We start from the raw sequence: 21706 nt of genomic DNA, 5'->3' as shown, positions 1-21706 counted from the left end.
AGAGATAATGTGTTGCATAAAATTCAATACCTATTCATGATTAAGAAATAAATTGCTCAGCAGACCATTAACAGAAAAGGGTTTATCAGTGTGATAAAATGTATCAGCACTTGGAGCTAACTTCATTGTTTTTCAGCTAACTTCATTTTTCTTGTAGAAAGCACTTTCTTTTTAATTTAAACTCAATTTAAGCTAGCTTCCTTTTTAATGGCAACGTGGTAGAAGCATTCCCTTTAAATTAGGAACAAAATAACACTGCCTCTGAAAGTCCTCCCCAGAGCAATAAGAATTATTCTTTTTTTTTTTTTAAGGTATTAAGAACTGGAAAAAGGGAAAATTCAAAATGGTCATTATTCACAGATTATATGATTATGCACTTAGAAATCATAAAAGTTCCTATAGATAATTGAAATTAATGATGATTGAAATTCACAATTAAACAAATTATTTGGACATAAGATCATTTGTGTTTCTAAGCATTAGCAAAACAAAAAATCTAAAGACATAAACAAATCTTAAAAAAAAAAACAAATCTGGAAAACAGATTGGCGTTTCCTCAGAAAGTTAAAAATAGAGCTGTACTACTAGGTATTCATATAAAAGATACAAATGTGGTGCTCCAAAGGGGCACCTGCACCCCCATGTTTACAGCAGCAATGTCCACAATAGCCAAAATATGGAAAGAGCCCAGATATCCATCAACAGAAGAATGGATAAAGAAGATGTGATATATATATATATATATATATATATGTGGTGGAATATTACTCAGCTTTCAAAAAGACAAAGTCTCGCTATCTGCAATGATGTAGATGGAATTAAAGGTATCATGTTAAGTGAAAGAAGTCAGTCAGAGAAAGACAAATACCATATGATTTCACTCCTGTGGGTAATTTAAAAGAATCATAGGGGAAGGGGAGGAAAAATAAAGTAAGAAGAAATCAGAGAGGAAGGAAGACAAACCATTAGAGACCCTTAACTATAGGAAACTAACTGAGGGTTGCAGGAGGGGACGGCGATGAGTGGATGGGGTAACTGGGTGATGGGCGCTAAGGAGGGCATGTGATGTAATGAACACTGGGTGTTATACAAAACTCACGAATCCCTGAACTCTTTCTCTGAAACTAATAATATGATATGTTAATTAATTGAATTTTAATAAAATAAAATAAAATTTAATAAACAATTTACCATAGCAGATAATAACAATATAGCTAGGAATACATCTAAAATTAAAGACATGCAAGAACTTTATGTAGAAAATTGTACAATTTCACTGAAAAACTTCAAAGAAAACCTAGGTAAATGTAAAGCTTATAGTATATTCATGAATAGAATGGCTCAATATTGGAATGTTAGTGCTCTCATATTGCTTTACAGATTCAATACAATTCTGATAAAAATTCCTAAAGGATTTTTTCAAAAGAAATTGATTAAGTTCTAATTTCACCAAGAAGAGCGAATGTATAAAAACTGCTAACACACTCCCAAGGAGTAAGTAGAGAGATTTCAACAAATGGTCTTGCAACAATTGATTACCAGTATATGGAAGAAATGAAGTTAGGTCCATTATTCACATTATTCACACATTATTCACACCCCAAAGAAATCAGTTCTAAGTGTATCAGAGACATAAATGTGAAAGGCAAGACTTCGATAATTTTATAAATGAATACAGAATAATACCTCTATAAGCTTGGGGTTGATAATTTCTTAAGGAAGACAAAGTTCACATCAAGTCACTTAAATTCACACACACTAAACCTGAGGACTTCTGTTTATCAATAGATGCTACAAAATTTTAAATTTGAGGCACAAACTGGAAACTATTACATGGAATAACAAACAAAGGAGTCATATTCAAAACACACAAAGAACTAAGTCAGTAGTGAAAAAGTGAAGAACCACATCTAAAATCTGGAAATAGATACAAACAGGTATCTCAGGGGAGAAGAAACATGGACAGTCTGCACATATGTCAATATCACAGGACAGCAATAGTGGTTAATCAGAGAAATGTCAACTAACACACACCAATAGTATATTACGTTGACAAAAGCTAATCTGTCTGATGATGTCAAATATTGACAAGGAGACAGATAATTGAGAACACTTAAACACTGCTAGTGAAGGTGAAACCTGATAACCACTTTAGAAATCAATTTAACATTATCTTGTGGAATTAAACAAACACGTACTCTATGACCCACTAATTCAGTACTTCTAGGTATACACTCTAAAGGAATAGACATGGGAATAGACATGGTCCAAATGGCTCACGGCCGCATTGTTGATAACAGAACACAAGCCAACCTAGAAAGAACTCAGATAACTATCAACAGAGAAAAGACAGTTTATCACAGAGAATGCTTGCAGCGGCGAAAATGAATGAATGTTACATGCGTCCTTGTGTTGAATGAAAAATCAAGTTGAAAAAGGAACAAGATACCATGTTTATATAACTCAAAACAAAATAAAATAAACAATACAGTCTTAGAGAAATATATGTATATATGAATAAAATTATTTTTTAAAAAGGCAAGGAAATGACAACCATCTTCTCTCCGGAAAAGAAGAGAGGAAGGCCTGGTTACTAGCATATAGTATTGGGTATATTTTATGTCTTTGGTTAGGTGGTAAGTCCATAGGTGTTTGTTTTATTATTTTGCTTCATAACTTGCTTATAGTACACATATATTTCCCTATAGATATTAAATATTACACTTTTTTTAGAAATAGAAGAGAAAATAAACTACATACTCAAAAACCACCTCTTCACAGAAGGGCGGACTTTATGACTGAGTTCAACAGACCTTCAAGAAAAGGCTAATTCAGAGCGCCTGGGTGGCTCAGTGGGTTAAAGCCTCAGCGTTCAGATCAGGTCATGATCTCAGAGTCCTGGGATCGAGCCCCACATGGTGCTCTCTGCTCAGCAGGAAGCCTGCTTCCCTTCCTCTCTCTCTGTCTGCCTCTGTCTACTTGTGATCTCTTGTCTGTCAAATAAATAAATTTATAAAAAAAGAAAGAAAGAAAAGGCTAATTCCTCTGTTATTTAAACTGTTTCAAAACACACTAAAAGATGAGAAACTTTTGAATTTATTTTATAAACTAGAAAAACCCTTGTCTAGCACAAGAAAAACAGAACTCATTTACAAAAACCCCAAATTCAAAAGAAAATATTCACAAATCAGATCTAATAGTGAATTTAATGAATAAATCACCATGACTAAGATAGTTCCTAAAAGGCAAAGAGAGTCCAACATTAAGAAATATACTAATGGAAAAAAAAAGAAAAGAAATATACTAATGTACTAATATAATTCACTGTTTTAAATTTATTTAAAAAAAATAAATATATTTACTTTTTTAAATTCAATTAGCCAAGATAGAGTACATAATTGGTTTTGATATAAAGTTCAAATGATTCATCAGTCAGTTTAACTTACCTTTTGAGTAGATTAAAGGATACCCCATCAGCGCTTTGTGAAAGCAAACAACATTTGCCCAAATTGAACAACATTCCTGATAAAAACTTAGAAAGGACATTGTCCCTGGATAAAATTGATCTACCTGAAACATCTGGCAGGCATCACTCTTACTGATGACAGAGTAGAAGCTTTCCCATTTATGCCTGAAAGATGAGAATGTTCAATTTCATTGCTCTGATTTAACACCATGTACTGGAAGTCCTGGCAATTGCAAGAAGACAAGAAGCAGAAACAAGTACCAGGTATCAGAAAAGCAGCAGCGGAATTGTCATCATTTGCAAGTTGTAGGCCTATACACACATAGAGGCATAGACATGTAGGCATATTCTTCCATGCATACGTAGGCATATACACATACATGCATACACACATGTGTGTGTGGGCACAGACTCATGCATATGTAGGCGTATGTGTACACATACATACACATGTGTGTAGGCATATACACACATGTGCATGTAGGCGTATACTCATATGCATATGTAGGCATATACTCCGTGTGTGGGGGCAAATACACATGTGTGTGGGCATATATACAAATGCGCATGTGGTCATATATACACATGCATATGTAGACATAGACACACATGTGTGTATAGGCATGTAAATGCATACACTCATAGACACACATGCACGTTTGCACATTCCTTTGTGCTTTAAAATGTTTAGGAATAGTTCCAGAAGAACAAATGCCAAATTGTTACTGACGGTTTCATCCAGGGAGGAAGGATTGGGAAGGGAGTGGGGGGAAAGAGGAGCCCATAATTTTTCATTCTTTCCATTTCTTAAATATGTTTCTACAACAACAACAGCTTTCTTAATTTAGGAGAAAAACAATTCAAAATGCCAAAAGTCATATGGCTGGACATGGTAGACCCAAGACTCAAACTCAGGTCTTGCATGGTCAAGTTAGTTCCACATAGTTGGTTTTTCATTCTAGATATCAGAAAGCAAAAGAAAGGTTGAGCACTGCACACAGACATCAGTCATTAGGGTCACTGCGTGCATCCTTCATTTGAATTTGCCACAAATAAACTAAATAGACTAAAGTCTATTAGTAAAAAAAAAAAAAAAAAAAACTAAACTAAATAGACTAAAATCAGGGCTAGCTTAAGGCTACCACTGTTTACAAAGCAACTCTCCACTGATTAATTTATTTTAATCCTTAAACAGCAATTTCAATAACGTCCGACCATGAAAATGTCCCACAGTAGTAACCTAAATGGCATGTCATAAATGATAAAAATTAATCTTAAAACTGCAGATATGTAATTTCTGTAACTTTCAAAGGCACAGAGAAAAAATTCCAAACCTAGGGATCCAGGGACAAACCTTCTCCTGCCACATCCCCTCACAACGTATGCCTCTGTAATCTGAACCAAGCATTGTTTCCAGAACATGTCATGTTCTTTCTTATTTCTGGGGCTCTGTAGATGTTTTCCCTCTGCCTGGAATATCCTCCCTCCCTCTTTTTCCACTTAAAATGCCTACCCATCTGTGAAGAAAAGAGTTAACACAGCAGACCTGAGTGCTCGCCTTTAAGAAAACCTGCTAATGAGGTTGACCACTGACTGGCATCTGGGAATGGATTTGGGGAGGGCCCCTACACTCCCAGGGATGGTAAAAGTGGCTCACTATGCCTATGCTGTACTAACGATAGGTTTATGCTGAACACCCTGCTTACTTTCTGGAAATCTGTACTGCTGGTACACGACAGGCAGAGCTTGCCTATGTGGCCAGCCCCCCATAAAAGCTACAGGCAGTGAGTCTCTGACAAGCATCCCGGGTTGATAACATTTCACACGTGTTGTCACAACTCATCACTAGGGGAATCAAGTGTGCCCTGCATGACTCCACTGGGAGAGGACCTGTGGAATGCTGCGCTTGGTTCCCCCCAGACTTCACCCAGGCACCTTGCTCTGTAGCCTTTTGCTGTAACAAATCACAGCTGTGAGTGCAATTACACGCAGAGCATCACTGAACCTGGGGATTGTCTTGAAGACCCCGGACACACAGACCTTCAGGTCTCAGTTCAAATATGAAGTTGTTTGTGAAGTTTCTGTTCACATCATATGTGGATTTCATTGCTTCTTTGCCCCTCTGCCTCTGCTCTCGCAATTAAAGAGAATTTCGTATTGCATGATCATTAACTGTTTGCACTCAGTGCCCTTTTTCGAGTGGAAGCTCATCAAAGGCAAAAGACCTTCTCTCTTTCACCTTCCCTTCCTGAGCGCCTAGCTCGCACACCCAGGCAGCAGGTACAATAGTAACCACAGTAACTGCTAGTAAGTTTCATTCTGCCTAAAACACAAGCTAACTGCTCTATACACACCATCACCCTCCATTCTTCCAACCACCTCTTAAAGCAGCTACTGTTACTGCCCTCCTTGTAAACATAAAACACAGACAGGTTACATACACAGATTATATGCACTAAGTGATTTTTTATTAGATCATGTATTTTATTATTATTTTTTTTTTTACCAGCTAAGCGCATGCTTACTATACACAATTGAAAGGTACACAGGTGCATGGTGCAATGGAAATCCCTCAGGTGCCCTCCAACCCCAGCCACCCTGTCTCCTCCCCTTTCCTGTGTATCCTCCCAGAGAGGAGATGACAAATATGTTCATCCATTTTACACAAAGAGTAGCATTTTATACGGGGTGTCTGGGTGGCTCAGTGGGTTAAAGCCTCTGCCTTCAGCTCAGGTCATGATCCCAGCTGGGGTCCTGGGATCGAGCCCCGCATCAGGCTCTCTGCTCAGCAGGGAGCCTGCTTCCCCCCACCCTCCGCCTGCCTCTCTGCCTACTTGTGATCTGTCTGTCAAATAAATAAATAAAATCTTTAAAAAAAAAAATAAAAGTAGCATTTTATATATGTCGTGCTGCAATTTGCTCTTCTCCCTTCACAACATATCCTAGTGGTCATTTCCTACCCATATGTGCAGAACCACGTCATTCTTTCTGAACACCTGCCTAGTGCCCACGATCGAGGGACATTTGGATTTTTGCAACAACCTAATTCTGAAAAATGGTTCAGAGAGTATTTTGCACATTTGGAGTAGATTTATACAATAAAGTATTAGAAATGGAGAAGTTGGGCCAAAGAGCTGTTTCTTCTTCATTTTTAATGTCAAAAAAATTGATCTTTTAAAAAAGCTTTTACTTACATTCCAGTCAGTTTACAGTGCCGTGTTAGCTTTTTGTGTACGAGACAGCGAGTCCACACTTTCCTATGACACCTGGTGCTTATCTCAACAAAAATGGAGATATTATTCATATAACCACAAAATTTGCTTTTTAAAAAAGTACATACAGTTCGGTGCTTTTTTAGACACTCACAAGATTGGGACCACAATCTGTACCCTTTACCTTGATTTTTAATTTTAGTTTTGAATTTTGGTAGGTTTGCCAAATTGCTTCATCAAAATGAACATAAACATCTTTTTGACCCACTTCTACTGTTTTGATTTCCAAGTTGCCTCTCCCTCCCCTTCCTCACACATAACAGTGTCTCACTGGTCTTCTCTGAGGACTTAAGTCCAAATTCAGGAGAGAAAAATGCACACTTCCACTCCCACACACTCTCCGGCAGCGTCCAGCAAACAAACCAGATCCCGGCGTGTTTCGCACGCTTGGCGAATGCACTAGAAGTCCAGCCTGCTTTTACATTCTCCGGGGGAATATGTACAATCTCTACATGTTAACACTGCTGCTCTCCTAATGTTGACAAGGCCAAAGGCTTTCTAGTGACCTCAGTGTTCTTACTGGGTCATGAGAACCAAATGCTCCTACAACCGGAAAATCAGGGAAGGAACAGTCCTTCCCTGTGTTTGTTTTCAAACCCATGCGCCCACACCACACCAGGTTGTTTGTCCTTCGTTCACAGTTACCGGGGCCAACAGTGCCAGCAACAGGACGCCAAACAAGGCTTGCTTGGAATAACACCCCCTCCTCCCACCACCTGCCCACCCCTGCCTATCTGCAAAGACTTCACACCCTAGAAAACGGACTCCGAGCTTCTACCCAGAGTTCGCTGCCTGGCTTCCAGCCCCACGCTGAGCCCCCAGCAGCTACGCGACACAAGGTGTACAGCCCTCTCTTCCCCTTTCTCCTTTCCCCCCGCCCCATGTGTTTTTATGAACATCCAAAGGGAAGATAATTAAAACCTGCAAGAAAACCGGCTGGCAGCGAAAAAGAAAATCTTGGTGACTTGGGGACGACGCCACATGTTTATGGGTGAGTCTTGCAAGTAACAGGGCTATAAAAACAGGGGTTCTTATAAATACGTGCCACATTCTTCAAAGCTCTATATAAACGACATTCTTTTCAAACAGGGAAGGGGAGCTACTGGCATACTCCTGTTCCTTCCTCATCACTTCATTTCCAGCAAGGGGAAAAGAATCCTAATTGTACAGCTTCCTAGGAGCACAGTAGTTAACGGAGCCGAGGCTCTGAAAGTGACATGTGCACGGGCATGTGCACATGCACACGTGTGCTCCGAAGCAGGAACACAGAAACGAGGACCAGGCACATGAGTGCCTGTGTTTAGTGTGGCAGAGCAGAACAAAGGGGCAAGAGGGTAGGCATTGTGTCACCTCTGATTGGGTTTTCTGGCTATTAAGCCCTTGCACTTGAACGCCAAAGACAGAAGTTGGGTGAGCCAGTGGAATCCCCTTTCATTTTTCGCCTGCTTTGCTGACTGTAAAGAGAAACAGGGCCGCCCGCCTCTCTGCATGTGACACAGGCTTGAGGCACATGCATTCCAGAGTGGCCTTCCCCAGGAGCCAGCTGTGTGCAGGTAACTGCAGCCTGCCCTTAGCCTTGCTGTTAATAAGAGTAATTGGCACGCCACTGAGGGGCTGCTGGGGCGCTCTGATTTGCTCTGCACGGGGGTCTCCCCATACCATATGCGCAGGCAGCGGTGATAGAAATATTTTCCATATGAGCTCTCCTCTCACATGCTTAAGTGCTCCGGGCTGAGTTAGGCCGGCCCATTTGTCATTTACTCTGCACAGTAAAAAATCGACAGGGAAGTTGCAAACCCCGGCTACAACTAGAGGGCAATGGTCTGCTTTCAGCTTTCCAGCATCACAAACCCATTCAGTTCCTCCAGCTCCCATTCAAGCCCTCCACCGACCCCCCCACCCACCCCACTCCACCCTCCTTTAGCCCAGGCCCACAGAGTATCTGCAGAGCAGAGGACACGGGTAACTAATAGGCTAAAAGCCTGAAACAAATGACCCGTTGCTGCACGCCTCTGAGCCACATGTCTATTTTGAGCGCACGGTGAGCCCCACAGCCTGGCTTTGGGAGCGCTCTTGCTTCCACTCACAGAGGAGGGAAAAGTCATTACAGACTGCTTTTTCTTGCCTGTTCCATCCTGACAGTGCTAACAAAAGGCAAAGCTGTGATGTGGCCCCTGGCCTTTTTAGGAGATAGACTTTTCACTTGGCTTTTCGAGAGGAAGATGGATTCCGGAAAGAGCCTGTCCTTCCATTCATTGCTTGCACATCAGTCTTTGAGATCTTTCATCGGAATAAAGAGTAAAAGGAGCAAATGAGGCAAATGGCCGCAGCCTTATTTGCAGGTGCGGGTGGATACCCCTACGTGCTTCCCGCTCCAGGCCACATGGTGCCCCCCTTCCAGTCTCTTTGCTGCATCAAGACCTGGATGCCAGAGCATCTGTGATGTTCAGAAATGTATCCAGCAAACATGAGCTAAACCCATAAGAATAAAATCATCCTCGCCTCCTTGCCTTAGTAGGTCTGGGCATATTCTAGCCCTGTCATGTATCACTAGCCCACTGCAAACCTATGATCCAAAGTTAAACACAGATTTTTTTCCAGGCACATCAAAGCAAAAAGGAGGAAAATGTGATGCAAAAGAAGTAAAGAAAAACATTTCCTCTAGCATGCATATCCTCTCTCCAACACGAGAAACATTCTCAAAGGTAACGGTCCCTATCGGAATCTGACGTGCACATTTTTTTTTCCTGCAGCGGCAGAAAGAGAAATGTGCACGCTCCAGGCATCTGTCACCGAGGCCATGCCAATCGCCCAGGGTGGCAACTGTTTAGACAACCTCAGAATGAGATTTTAGAAATGATGGGATTCTTCAAGAAGAAAAGTCTTTCTGTAAGAAAAGGCAAAGCAAGCCTGAAAACGCAATATAAAGCATTACTCTTTGCACACCATAAAAACCCCGTTTCCTGATCCCTCTTGGTAGATAGAAAAGGAAATATAGTGCTGACAAAAATACAACTTCTGACAAGATATTTTATTTGGCTTACCTCTCCCCCAGGTCTTGCTAACACTGCTGTTTGAACGTGGAGCAATGTTAATATCAGGTAGCTGACAAACATTATTACCCAAAGTTAGAACTACCCTAGAGGAGAACTCCGTCTGCCAAGTGCTAACAGCTAGCAGATGCACTTGTGTCTCGGGATTCCAGCCCTGGAGTTCCGCTAGGCACTGCGCTGCTTCCCTCTGCTCTCCCTCACTGTACTACCCGGAGCTCCGAGCTCAGCCTCTGCTCTGAAGAAAACTGGTAAGCTGATCTCTTCATGTAATAACTTCTCCCGGCTGGGGGAGGGGACAGGAGCCAGCTGGGAGCTGGGGGGCTGCCTTGAACAGAAAGCAGAAAGGGGAGGGACAGAAATCAATGTGGAGTTCTGCATCTGGTCTCATTCATGCGAAGGGATCCAAGGTAAGCGCTCCACATGCAGGGGGAAAGCCCCGCTTCATCAAGAGTAGTGAGTTGCAGCAGGATGAGCTCCGGGCTGGGAGCTGGGAGACCCGGCGCCTTCCTAGTCCAGGATCTGCTACTGACAAACTGTCTGCCTGGATATGCTGCCAACCCATTACGGGCCTCAGTTGGTTTTCTCGCTGGTATGGTCAAGGGCCGGGTGTGTTCCCTTTTAGTTCTGACTTGAAGGCTGTAGCAATCTGGGCAGTCAAAGGCTGCGTTACCAAGGGCAGCCACAAAGGGGAAAGAAGCCACAAGGATGCTGTGTGTTTATGCACCAGCCACAAGGGCATGAATGGATGGGGACCCAAGAAGCCACTCTGGCCCCCACTTGCTGCCTCCCTGGGTCACTGCGCCTAACCAAGAGCTTGATGAATTCTTGCAGATGATGTAAAAATAAATGATAAGCGGGGAGCAAGTGAAGCCCAGGGCCTAGACGGCGCTGGCACAGTGCATTGAAAAGCAGGATGATTTTCAAGAAATATTTCTGGGTAGAATCAGTTGACCACCAACATGGGGCTTGGGGACACAGGGAACACGGGATCTGGCTGGAGAGTGGGTCCAGCCGAAGCCTACAGTCCACTTGAGATGCACCCTAAGTGGCCATCTCTTATTATGAAATAACAGAGCCCATTGTCTAAAATAGGCGGAGAATCCATCAAGTATTAGATTCTGCTTAGGACAGGCTCAAGAAAGCATTCTGAGGAGAAAGGAGAAAACATCAGCATGACGCAGTGGGATGGCCTGGGCCCTGGACCCAGGGAGATGTCGGTTCAAAGCCCAGGTCTACCACTAACTCCCCGTGGGTTTGCGGGAGAGTATTTAACTCCAGTAGGCCCTGGTTGCCCCACCTGTGAAACGGGGAAAGGCCATCTGATGGCTTTGATGACCATCAAGGATGTCACCAAGGCACAAACTTGGCATAGTTCCAGACACACAGTAAGTGCCAAAGATACCAGCTTTTTCTCTGATCTGAAATTAATATCGACACTCTGTCCCAGCAAGGGAATTAATCAATACTTGAAAAGCACCCGGCTGTGGGCATTTTTCTTGCCTTAATCGGTAAACTTTAAACCGACTGCCATTTGGAACCATCTCAAAATGTCTATTATCACCAGTCACATGACAATTTACTAGTGGATTGGTTTTTGCGGGGGGGGAGTGTTGGGTGAAGGGACTTAGAATCCCTTTTTCCAAGGCTAGAAGAGAGAACAAGTACGTCGGGGATACTGTCTCCAGTGAGAGAAAGGAAGGACGAAGTTTCTTCTCTTCCCCATCCTCCTCTTCTGCCTCCTTCCTGTTCATTATTATTATTATTATTATTATTATTACTGGTTAGGCTTGGGTCTGCCAGGCTAGCTGGCTGGAAACACAGAGTCATGCATTCAACAACCCACCCCCACCCCCACGCCCCAACGGAGATGCAGACATTGTCTAAGAAAGTCAAGGTTCTCCAAAGACCAGGGGCTCTTGTCTGGTCCAGGGTTTGGGAAACCTTCTGTAAAGGGTCGGAAAGTAAATATTTTGGGCCTTGCAGAGCATAGGGTTTCTGTGGCAGCTATTCAATCCTGTCCTGGTTGAACACAAGCAAGCGGCCAGAGACAAAATATACACCAAAGGGTGGGGCTGTGCTCCAAAAAAAACTTTGTTTATGGAAAGAGGCAGCAGGCCAGATTTGGCCCTAGTTTGCCAGCCCCTGGCATGGACAACTTCCCAATTGTCCCTCAACCCACTGCAATCTGACTTTTGACCTCTCTCTACAACAAGGGCTCTGGAAATGTCTCCGATGACCCCTGTGTCATAAAATGCAGAGGCTAATTCGTAGGGCTTACCTTATTTGACCTCTTTGCAGCATTAACCAATTTTTTAATATATGGTAAAACATACACACCCTAAAAGGTTACCACTTTCAACATTTTTTATGTGCACAATTCAGGGGCATTTAGTCCATTCACGGTGTTGTGCAACGCATCACCATCCCGCATTTCTAGTACTTTTTTCACTGTCTCAAGCAGAAACTCTGCATCCATTAAGCAAGAACTCGCTGAGTCTCCCTCCCCTCGATGAATTTACCTTCTCTAGGTTCCTCATCGAATAGTAATCATACCATAGCTGTCCTTTGGTGTCTGACTTATTCCACTTAGCGTGACATTTTCAAGGTTCATCTGTGTTGTAGCATGTATCAGTGCTTCTTTCTTTTTAAGGCTGAGCAATATTCCATCGTAGGTCTATACCACATTTTGTTTATCCATTCGCTTGTTGATGGACACTTGGGGTGTTTCTTCCATCTTCTGGCTCTTGTGAATGATGTTGCTCTGAACAGGAGTGTGCAAGTCCCTGGTTGAGTCCTGCCTTCCGTTCTTTGGGGCATATACCAAGGAGGGGAGTTGCTGTATCATATGATAATTCTACATTTGACTTTTTGAGGAACACCCAACCATTTCCCACAGTGGCCATTATCAGGTTATATTTCCACTGGCAATGCATAAAGGTTCCAATTTCTCCATATCCTCTCTAATGGTTTTATTTTCCACTTTTTATTTATAACAGTCATCTTCAGGGTTATGAAGTTCATGTGCTCCCTTCAGAACCACTCTCTTCCCTTAGCTTCCAGACCACCAAGCTCCTATTTTCCTTTGCCTCCAAATAGCCAACATTCTTTGAACACCAAGAGCCCAGCATTATTCTAGGAACTGTCCATAGAGTGTGTCACATAACCCTGACAACAGCCTTATTAGATTAAATAGCTTGTTCTGTGTCACACAACAGGTTGGTAGCAGAGCCAGAATTCTGGCCCTGGCAGCCTGCTTCTAGGACCTGGCTCTCAATAACTACATTGCACTGTCACCACTTTCTCTGGACACGCTCCAGTTCCCTTGCTACTGCCTGTGTCTATCCCTTAAATGGTTGTGTTCTACACCCTCTCTTCTCTAACCCCTCTCCCTGGGTCCTGTCACCCTCTCACTGGTGCTGACCACTCTTTATATGCACAGCGGTCTACAACCAGCTCTCCCCACTGACCCGCCAGCCGCTGTATCCAGTTCCCTAATGCGTACTTGGATCTCTCAAATGTACCCCAAATTCAACAGTCCCGAGGCTGAACTGCTTCCCTGACCAGTGTTCCTCCGGGTATCTCCGTCTCAGTGAATGACATCATTACCCATCTCATTCCCAGAGGTTGAAAACTGGGTGTTATCTTGAGCCTCCCTACTGTCTCACTTACTTGTCTAAACCATCCCCTAGTCTGATTGAGTCTTCTTCTAGAGATCTCTGCATCCTTCCCATGGCCTCAGACTCCTGCCCCTGCTCCCATCCGGGCCTCTACCATCTGTTGTTGACTTTCTATATAGCTTGACCTTGTAAGCTCTTGCTCTGGTCTTTCTCCTTCTAGCCTTCTTCCCCACTACAACCACTGGCATTCTTCTAAAATGTGAATCTTATCAAGTCACTCCTCTGATTCCTTTTTGTTTGACTTTTTATTTTGAAATAATTTCAAATTTATAGAGTAGTTGCAAAGATGGCACAGAGTCATGGTATATCTTCCCCCAGCTCCTTGTAACATTAACGTCTTAGACAGCAATGATCTGTATCTTTATGCAGACTAGGACATTAACACTGGCCCCAAATTAACTAACAGAAGGACTTTATTCCATTTTCCCAGTTTTCCCCCAAATGTCTTTTTTCTGTTCCAGGACCCAGTCCAGGACCCCATGCTGCACTGAATAATAGATGAGTCTTCTTAGCTTCTTCTGATAGGAGACAGTTTTTCTCCCTTTGTTTCTCATGACCTTGACATTTCTGAAGAGTCCTGGTCAGGAATTCTGTGCAATGTCCCTCAGTTTGATTTTTACCGAGTGTTCTGTCATGATTAGACTAAAGTCACGGGGTTTGGAGTAGAAGTGACGTATCCTTCCCATCACCTTGTCAGGGGTACCCTCTGTGAACATGGCAGTCTGGTGATGTTAACCTTGATCGCTTGGTTAAGGCGATGTCTGCCAAGTTTGCTCACTGTAGTTATTATTTTTCCTTTTCTATACCGTATTCATTAGAAATGAGCCAGTAAGTCCAGTGGAATTAAGCCCCCACTTCCTGGAGGGGGGGTATCAAAGCACGTTTGGACAGATGTTAAAACCATCAAAATAATTAATACATATTTGGGGAGGTATACTTTGAGGCTATGCAAATATCCCATTTCTCAAAGTGTCGCCCACCAATTTAAATATTCATCAGTAGATCTTGCCTGTAGCAGTTATTATTGTACTGTTTTAAATGGTGATTTTCTGCTTCCCACATGCTTTCTACCCATCTATTAATCAGAATTCATCAGAAGGGAAGATTTGTTCTTCTCCTACCTTTATTAACTCAATCATTTATTTATTCCTCCCTGCTTCTTAAAATATTTTGATGGCTCAAGGAAGAAGTCCAAGCTCCTTAATATGGCACTTGGAGGCTCTTTGTAATCTGGTCTCTTCCTGCCCTTCTAGATTCCTCTTCTGTTCACACATTCCACTCTCCAGACATCCCAACATCCAAGAAGTTATCCTCAAATGCCATGTGTCCTTGTGCTCTGGGCCTTCCTGCCTCATGCCAGTCCCCTCCTCTAGAATGTCCTTCCCCGTCCTCACTGAATTAGCTCCATCACTCTCTGCCTCTTTGAAAACTCAGCTTGTATTGTTTCTAAGCACCAAATACTGGAAACCCCCTAAATGTTCAGCAGGAAAGACGAAAGGAGTAATGTGTGACATCCATAATGTGGGATACTCTACAGCATGTAGGGGCACCTGGGTGGCTCAGTGGGTTAAGCCTCTGCCTTCAGCTCAGGTCGTGATCCCAGGATCCTGGGATCGAGCCCCGAATCATGTTCTCTGCTCAGCGGGGAGCCTGCTTCCCCCCGCTCTCTCTGCCTGCCTCTCTGCCTACTTGTGATCTCTGTCAAATAAATAATAAAATATAAATAAATAAATAAAAACTCTATAGCATGTAAAATAGATAAATGAAAGGGGGAAAAATGAGCTTGCTTCCTATATAATGATATGAAACATCTCCAAGATCTGTTACTCAGTGAGAAAAGTAGGATGAACAATCATCGCCCAGTATTTGCACACTCATGTCACGATTACTCCTATACCTATCATCTACCTGTGGAAGAACACCCTAGAGACTGGCCAAAATGGGCTGCCTCCATGAAGTCAGCAGCTTCAGGGCAGAAATGGGAGGGCAACTGATTACTATATAGTCACTGGGTCACCTGTGGACACTGAATCTTTGAAATGGGGTTGTTCCACATTGTGATGCATTATATGTAAGGTACACTTTGTACCTGTTCAAAGACGTGGTACAAGAAAAAAAAAAGAATGTAAAGCATCTCATTAATAGTTTTTATGCTGATTAGATGATGAAATGATAACCATATATATGTATATATATACATATATATAGGGTTAAATAAAATAAAGGGTTAAAATTAATTTTCCTTGTTTTACTTCTAAAAATGTGGCTACTAGGAAGATTTTCCTTTTTTATTTTTTAAAGATTTTACTTATTCATCTGAGAGAGAGAGTGAGCACGAGCAGGTAAGGGGCCAAGGGAGAAGGAGGTTCTCTGCTGAGCAGGGAGCCTGATGCGGGGCTCAACCCGGGGACTCTGGGATCATGACCTGAGCCAAAGGCAGAGGCTTAACCCACTGAGCCACCCAGGTGCCTCTACTAGGAAGATTTTAAATCACATCTTATCTTCTGTTGGATAGCCCTTCTATAGCCTTTTCATACTGAATTGTCAAACATGTGAATCAACTCCTATTCCAAAAACAAATAAAAGTGAAGTAACAGTAATAATGACAGTTAATGATATAAATAAATAAATGCACAAACCCTCCCACCACCCCCTCAGTGATCTGCTCACATGTCACCTTTTCTGAGAGTCGCGACTTGCTAGGCTCCCTGCCAAGCTCACGGCAGTGCCCCTGGCCGGTGTCCTCGGGCATCTTCTGATGACCTTCAACACTATATCTGTCCCACTGTACTGTTCATTGTTACCTAACGTATCTGCCTTCCTCAACAGAGAGCAGGGCCTTGATGACAGGAGATGTGTCTTTCTGTGTTGCCAAGACTCTGCACATGGCCAGCCTTTTCAGTGTCTGCTGACTAGAGAATGGACACAGGGGACAGTCCAGTAGGAAACTGTTGTAGCTTGTGACGGGCGGTCTTCTGATGGTGTGCCTTAGAAACCACGAAGGGGAAAATGAAAAGGAGAAGTTCTCAGAAGGTACAGCCCTCACAGAAACAATTTCCAACCGAACTTTTGGGTGACCCAGATAGGGAGAATATGAGTGAGTGGAGGACATGGGTGTATCAGAAAACTGGGAAGCAAAGGTTTTCCTAAAGCCACACATTTCACGTAAAATGGAATCACACACTTCTGCCTTAATCATGACAAACAAAGAATAAACCCACAGCCGACAGCCCCTCTCGGGCTATTTTATTTCCCTTAAAAACTGTCTGTCCTTTTATGAAGGAGGAAGTGAGATGTAGCCCTCCCCGCAGACGTATATACTGTATGGTTAAGCTGTTAAAATGATGTTTATTTCCTTAAAGATGCTTACATTGTGCGGAATGGGTCGGAAAAGCCTCCGTCACGAACTTGCCTATGGGTCTGGGAGCAGAAGCAGGTGTTAGTAATTAGCTCTCCCTTTGTGTGGACCCAGGAGCCATTACATAGCCAAGGGAGCGGGAAATGAGCAAAGGAAAGAAATGTTCTCGGTCCCACTGCCCTTGAACACAAGGAGAGCCACGAGAGCCTAAAGCAAAGGGAGTCACCGCATCCTTCCCTTTCTCTGGTGTCTGCCTGAAAGGGCCACAGCCTGGCGGCATGGACACCTGGCACCAATGGGGAAGCGGTGCACGTAGGCTGAGCACCTCTCGGGGTGGCTGAAAGGGCGGCTGTGTTCCCTGGATCGCCTTTGAAGTGTGCCAAGCCCTCCACAGACTCTGTCAGGTAGATATGCGCCCAGAGCACTCAGGGCCGGCTCACCTCACGTCTGCCAGCACGCTGGGAGTGAGCTGACTCAGAGAAGCCATCAGGCCATTCTCAGGTTGACCATAGTCTGTATTTTATGCCTTCATTCCATGGCAGAGGTTCTCACATCGTGGTCCCTGGATTGACATCACCAGGGAACTTGTCAGAAATGAAAATTCCGGGGTGCCTGGGTGGCTCAGATGGTGACATGTCTGCCTTTGGCTCAGGTCATGATCTCAGAGTCCTTAGATGCAGCCCCGTGTCAGGCTCCTCACTCAGTGGGGAGTCTGCCTCTCCCTCGCCCTCTGCCTCTCCCTCTGCTTGTGCTCTGTCTCTCTCAAATAAATAAATAAAATCTTGAAAAAAAAAAAACCACACACATAAATACTTACTGAATCGGTGGCATCTGGGGGCCCATGGATCTGTGTTGCAACAAGCCCCATGGGGTCCCACTAACGCTTGAGACCTGCTCCAAGACATGGTTCTGTCTAGCAACCCTTAATTCAAGTTGTAGAACTTAAAAATATTATTTTATAAAAACATGTTTTATTAGCAAATGTGACTATTAGATATTAAAACTAAGTCTAGAGCTGTAATAGTTAAAACAGTGGCAAATACTAGCAGGGTCAGAAAGATGGATTATTTCCAGAACTGAACATGGGAAGGATTTAATACGCAGCCAAGGAATCATTTCAAGTCAGCAAGGAAAGGGTGACAATGGTTCAGAATACTGCTAACCACTTCGCAAGTAGGTAAAATTATTTTCCTGCTGTACAGCATATGCCAAAAACAAACGGCAGGTAGATTCGGGATTTTAATGCAAACAATAGAAGAATCAATCAATATAAGAAAATAGGTCAACATTTCTATATTCTTGGAGCTGGGAAGGATTTTTTAGCAAGTCTCTAATAAAGGCAGAAATCATAAAAGGAAGGATTTATACAATTTTTTGTGATTCTATTTATTTAAAATACTATAAACAAAATTAAAAGTCAAATACACAGTAGAAAATGTATCGATCCTGTTTATTGGCTAAGATATGATCAGCAAAAGCAAAGTCCATTCCCGTCCTCACAGACCCTACTGGTAGGTGCAGGAAGCCAACATTAATGAGACCCCCAAGTAAATAGAAATTGCAACGTGGAAAGGGCTTAAAAGGAAAGATGTGTGAGGAGCTAGAGGCCTAGCCTCATTAGGGAAAAAATGGGAAAAATGGAAAGGGTGGAAAAGTCTCAAAAAATCCTATTCCATCTTTTGAAGAAAATCAAACCCATGATAAAAACCACTTGCATTAGCAGCCAATGGCTTTTCTGAGGACCCGAGAGGAAGCAGGTGCGTGCGGATGGAGAGAGTGAGCAAGTGTGGGCCACCCCGTTGCATTAGGCTCAAGGCCAAGAGGGGGCTGCGACAAAGAGTTTTGTCCTTTTCCTACTGAGAATCTATTTGAAGGACACAGGTGGCCCTTACGTGATTAGATTTGCATTTTGAAAGGCCACTGTGTAATGGAGAAAGGGCTGGAGAGAGGCATGACTGGAAACTGGAACACCAGGTAGGAGAAGAAGGCTGTGGGCCGGATGAAAAGGGAGAAGACCAGGACGGCGGAGAGAGGGAATGATTTCAATGATAATTTACAACACAGATAATGGAAAGGGGTTTTATGTATTTAAAAACCCATATATCAGATAAAGACTATTTTAATAGTGAAAGGCTAGAAGCAATGTAAATACATTATGGTATCTTCAAAAAGTAAAATCTTATCCAGTCATTTAAAATGATCATGTCCTATATTGGTGGCTATGGGCAACTTTTTTTTTTATATAAGATTTTATTTATTTATTTGACTGACAGAGATCACAAGTAGGCAGAGAGGCAGGCAGAGAGAGAGAGGAAGGGAAGCAGGCTCCCTACTGAGCAGAGAGCCCAATGTGGGGCTTGATCCCAGGATCCTGGGATCATGACCTGAGCCAAAGGCAGAGGCTTTAAGCCACTGAGCCACCCAGGTGCCCCATATGGGCAACTTTTGATGTTATATTGTTTTAAGAGAAAAATAGGTCACATATATGGGAGGACATTCTTTTCGGCAAATGGTGCTGGGATAACTGGATATCCATGTGCAAGAGACTGAAGGTGGACCCTCACCTAACACCACGCAGAAAAATTAATTCAGAACAGATCACAGGTTGTGACAGGCAAGGTAATGAAAATCTGACATTACTTGGCAAAGGAAAGTTAAGAGAGCAGATGGAATTAAGGTGGCTCATCAGATGGTTTTGAAAGAGGGGGCTTATCTTAGGATATCCAGGTGGGCCCCATGTAACCCCAAGGGTCCTGAAATATGGAAGAGTGAGACTGAAGAGGAAGTGGGAGTGATTCAATGTGAGAATTCAGCATGCCATTGTTGGCCTTGAAGATGAAAGGGAGTCGTGAGCCAAAAGAGGTGGGCAGCCTCTAGAAAATGGAAGAGGCAAGAAGGCAGGTATTCTGCCCTACAGACCCCACAAGGAATGCAGCCTTGCCGACACTTTGGTTTTAGCCTGGTAAAACTCACTTCAGACTTCTGACGTCCAGAGCTGTAAGAAAATCAATCTGTGTTGGGTTACTGACCCAAATTTGGGAGCTAAAGCTATAAAACCCTTAGAAGAAAATACCATAGTAACTTCATGACCTTGGGTCATGATGGTTTCTTAGATATGACACCAAAAGCACAAGTGTCAAAAGGAAAAACACAGGACTTCATGAAAATCGAAGACTTTTGGGGTGTTAGGTGGCTCAGTTGGTTAAGTGTCTGCCTTCAGCTCAGGTCAGATCCCAGGTTCCTGGGATCAAGACCCACATCAGGCTCCCTGCTGAGGTGAGCAGCTCCCTTCCCCCCTCTCCTGCCCTTCCCCCACTCATACTCTCTCTTTCTCAAATAAATAAAATCTTTTCAAAAACTGAAGACTTCTGTGCTGCTAGTGATATCACCAAGAAAATGAAAAGACAATCCACAAAGTGGGAGAAAATATTCACAAATCATACATCTGATAAGGAATGTGTACCCAGAATATATAAAAAATATTCTTACAACGTAATAATAAAAAGATAATCCAATTAAAAGTAGGCAAAGGACGTGACTAGACATTTCTCAGAAGAAGATAACACAAATGGCCAACAAGCACATGAAAAGATGCTCCACATCATTAGGGAACTGACAAAACCACAATAAAACCACTTCATGCCCCCTAGTAAAAAAAAATATAGGTAATAAAAAATGTTGGTGAGAATATGCAGAACTTGGAACCCCCGACGCACTACCGGTGATAACGTAAAATGGTGCAGCCACTGTGGCCCACAGCGGGGCATCAGCAACATAGAATTGAATGTAGCGTTAGTGTAATACCCAGAGATTTTGATTCAATGTGTGTATCTAAGAGAAATGAATACAGAGGCCCACACAAAAACTTTAACATGGATGCGCATGGTAGCAATGTTCATAATAGCCCCAAAGTGGAAACAACTCAAGTGCCATCATAGGACAAGAGGATAAATAAAATGTGGTACACCCATACAATGAAATGTAACTGGACAATAAAGAGAAATGAGGGTCCTTGAAAATATTATGCTAAGTGAAAGAAGAGAGTCACAAGAGACCACTTCTATAAGACCACTTATAATCCATGTAAATGAAATGTCCAGGAGGGGCAAATTTATAGGGACAGAAAGCAGACTGGTAGTTTCCCAGGTCCAACACATGTGATGAGGGATGGGAAAGGCCAGCGAGTGGGTACAGGATTTTTTTTTTTTTTTAGGGAGGTGAAAATCTCTGAAAATTGGCTTGTGGCAATGGTTATACAACTCTGAATATACTAAAATATGGCATTGTACACTTTTAGTGTGAATGGTATACATGAATTATTTCCTAATTAAGCTGTTTTAAAAAAAAAAAAGAAGGCCAGGGCGCCTGGGTGGCTCAGTCAGTTAAGCATCTGATTCTTGGTTTCGGCTCAGGTTGTGATCTCAGGGTCATGAGATCAAGCCCTGTGTCAGGCTCCATGCTCAGTGTGGAGTCTGCTGGTCCCTCCCCCTCGTTCCTCCTCATGCTCTTTCACTCTCTCAAATACATAAATATAATCTTAAAAAAAAAAATAAAAAGTAGGCCATTACTCAGCCATAAAAAAGAATGAAATCTTCCAATTGCAACGACGTGGATGGGACCAGAGGATATTATGCTAAGCGAAATGAGTCAGTCAGAGAAAGTCAAATACCATATGATTTCACTCACATGTGGAATTTAAGAAACCAAACAAATGAACACAGGAGAAGGGAAGGGAAGGGGAAAATAAAGTAAGATGAAAACAGAAAGGGAGGCAAACCATAAACGACTCTTAACTCTCGAACACAAACCGAGGGTTACTCGAGGGGAGCTGGGGGTGGGGGTGGGGTAACTCGGTGCCAGGCATCAAGGAGGGCACTTCT

General features: G+C 42.8%; 1 protein-coding gene and 1 long non-coding RNA gene across 4 annotated transcripts in view; one reads left to right on the top strand and one right to left on the bottom strand.

Annotated features, from left to right (window-relative positions):
* THSD4 (thrombospondin type 1 domain containing 4) overlaps positions 1 to 21706 on the bottom strand; it is a 556231-nt gene that overhangs the window by 195660 nt on the left and 338865 nt on the right. The window contains exon 1 of one of the 3 annotated variants that reach the window (XM_013059343.2): positions 9783 to 9889. The exons of the other annotated variants lie outside the window; for them this stretch is intronic. Coding sequence (XP_012914797.1) covers positions 9783 to 9854 — 72 coding nt within the window. The 5' untranslated portion in view covers positions 9855 to 9889. Of the gene's footprint in view, positions 1 to 9782; positions 9890 to 21706 lie in introns of those variants that run through there. 3 annotated transcript variants of the gene reach the window in all.
* The window catches only part of LOC106006453, a 31258-nt gene continuing 19506 nt past the window's right edge, over positions 9955 to 21706 (top strand). The window contains exon 1 of the long non-coding RNA XR_001180493.2: positions 9955 to 10039. This is a non-coding gene — a long non-coding RNA (uncharacterized LOC106006453). The remainder of the gene's footprint in view (positions 10040 to 21706) is intronic.

The sequence above is a fragment of the Mustela putorius genome, unplaced genomic scaffold, assembly GCF_011764305.1.
Source record: "Mustela putorius furo isolate JIRA1106 unplaced genomic scaffold, ASM1176430v1.1 tig00537243_pilon_pilon_pilon, whole genome shotgun sequence".
Classification (NCBI taxonomy): Eukaryota; Metazoa; Chordata; class Mammalia; order Carnivora; family Mustelidae; genus Mustela; species Mustela putorius.
This window is presented reverse-complemented; position numbering and strand designations above follow the sequence as displayed.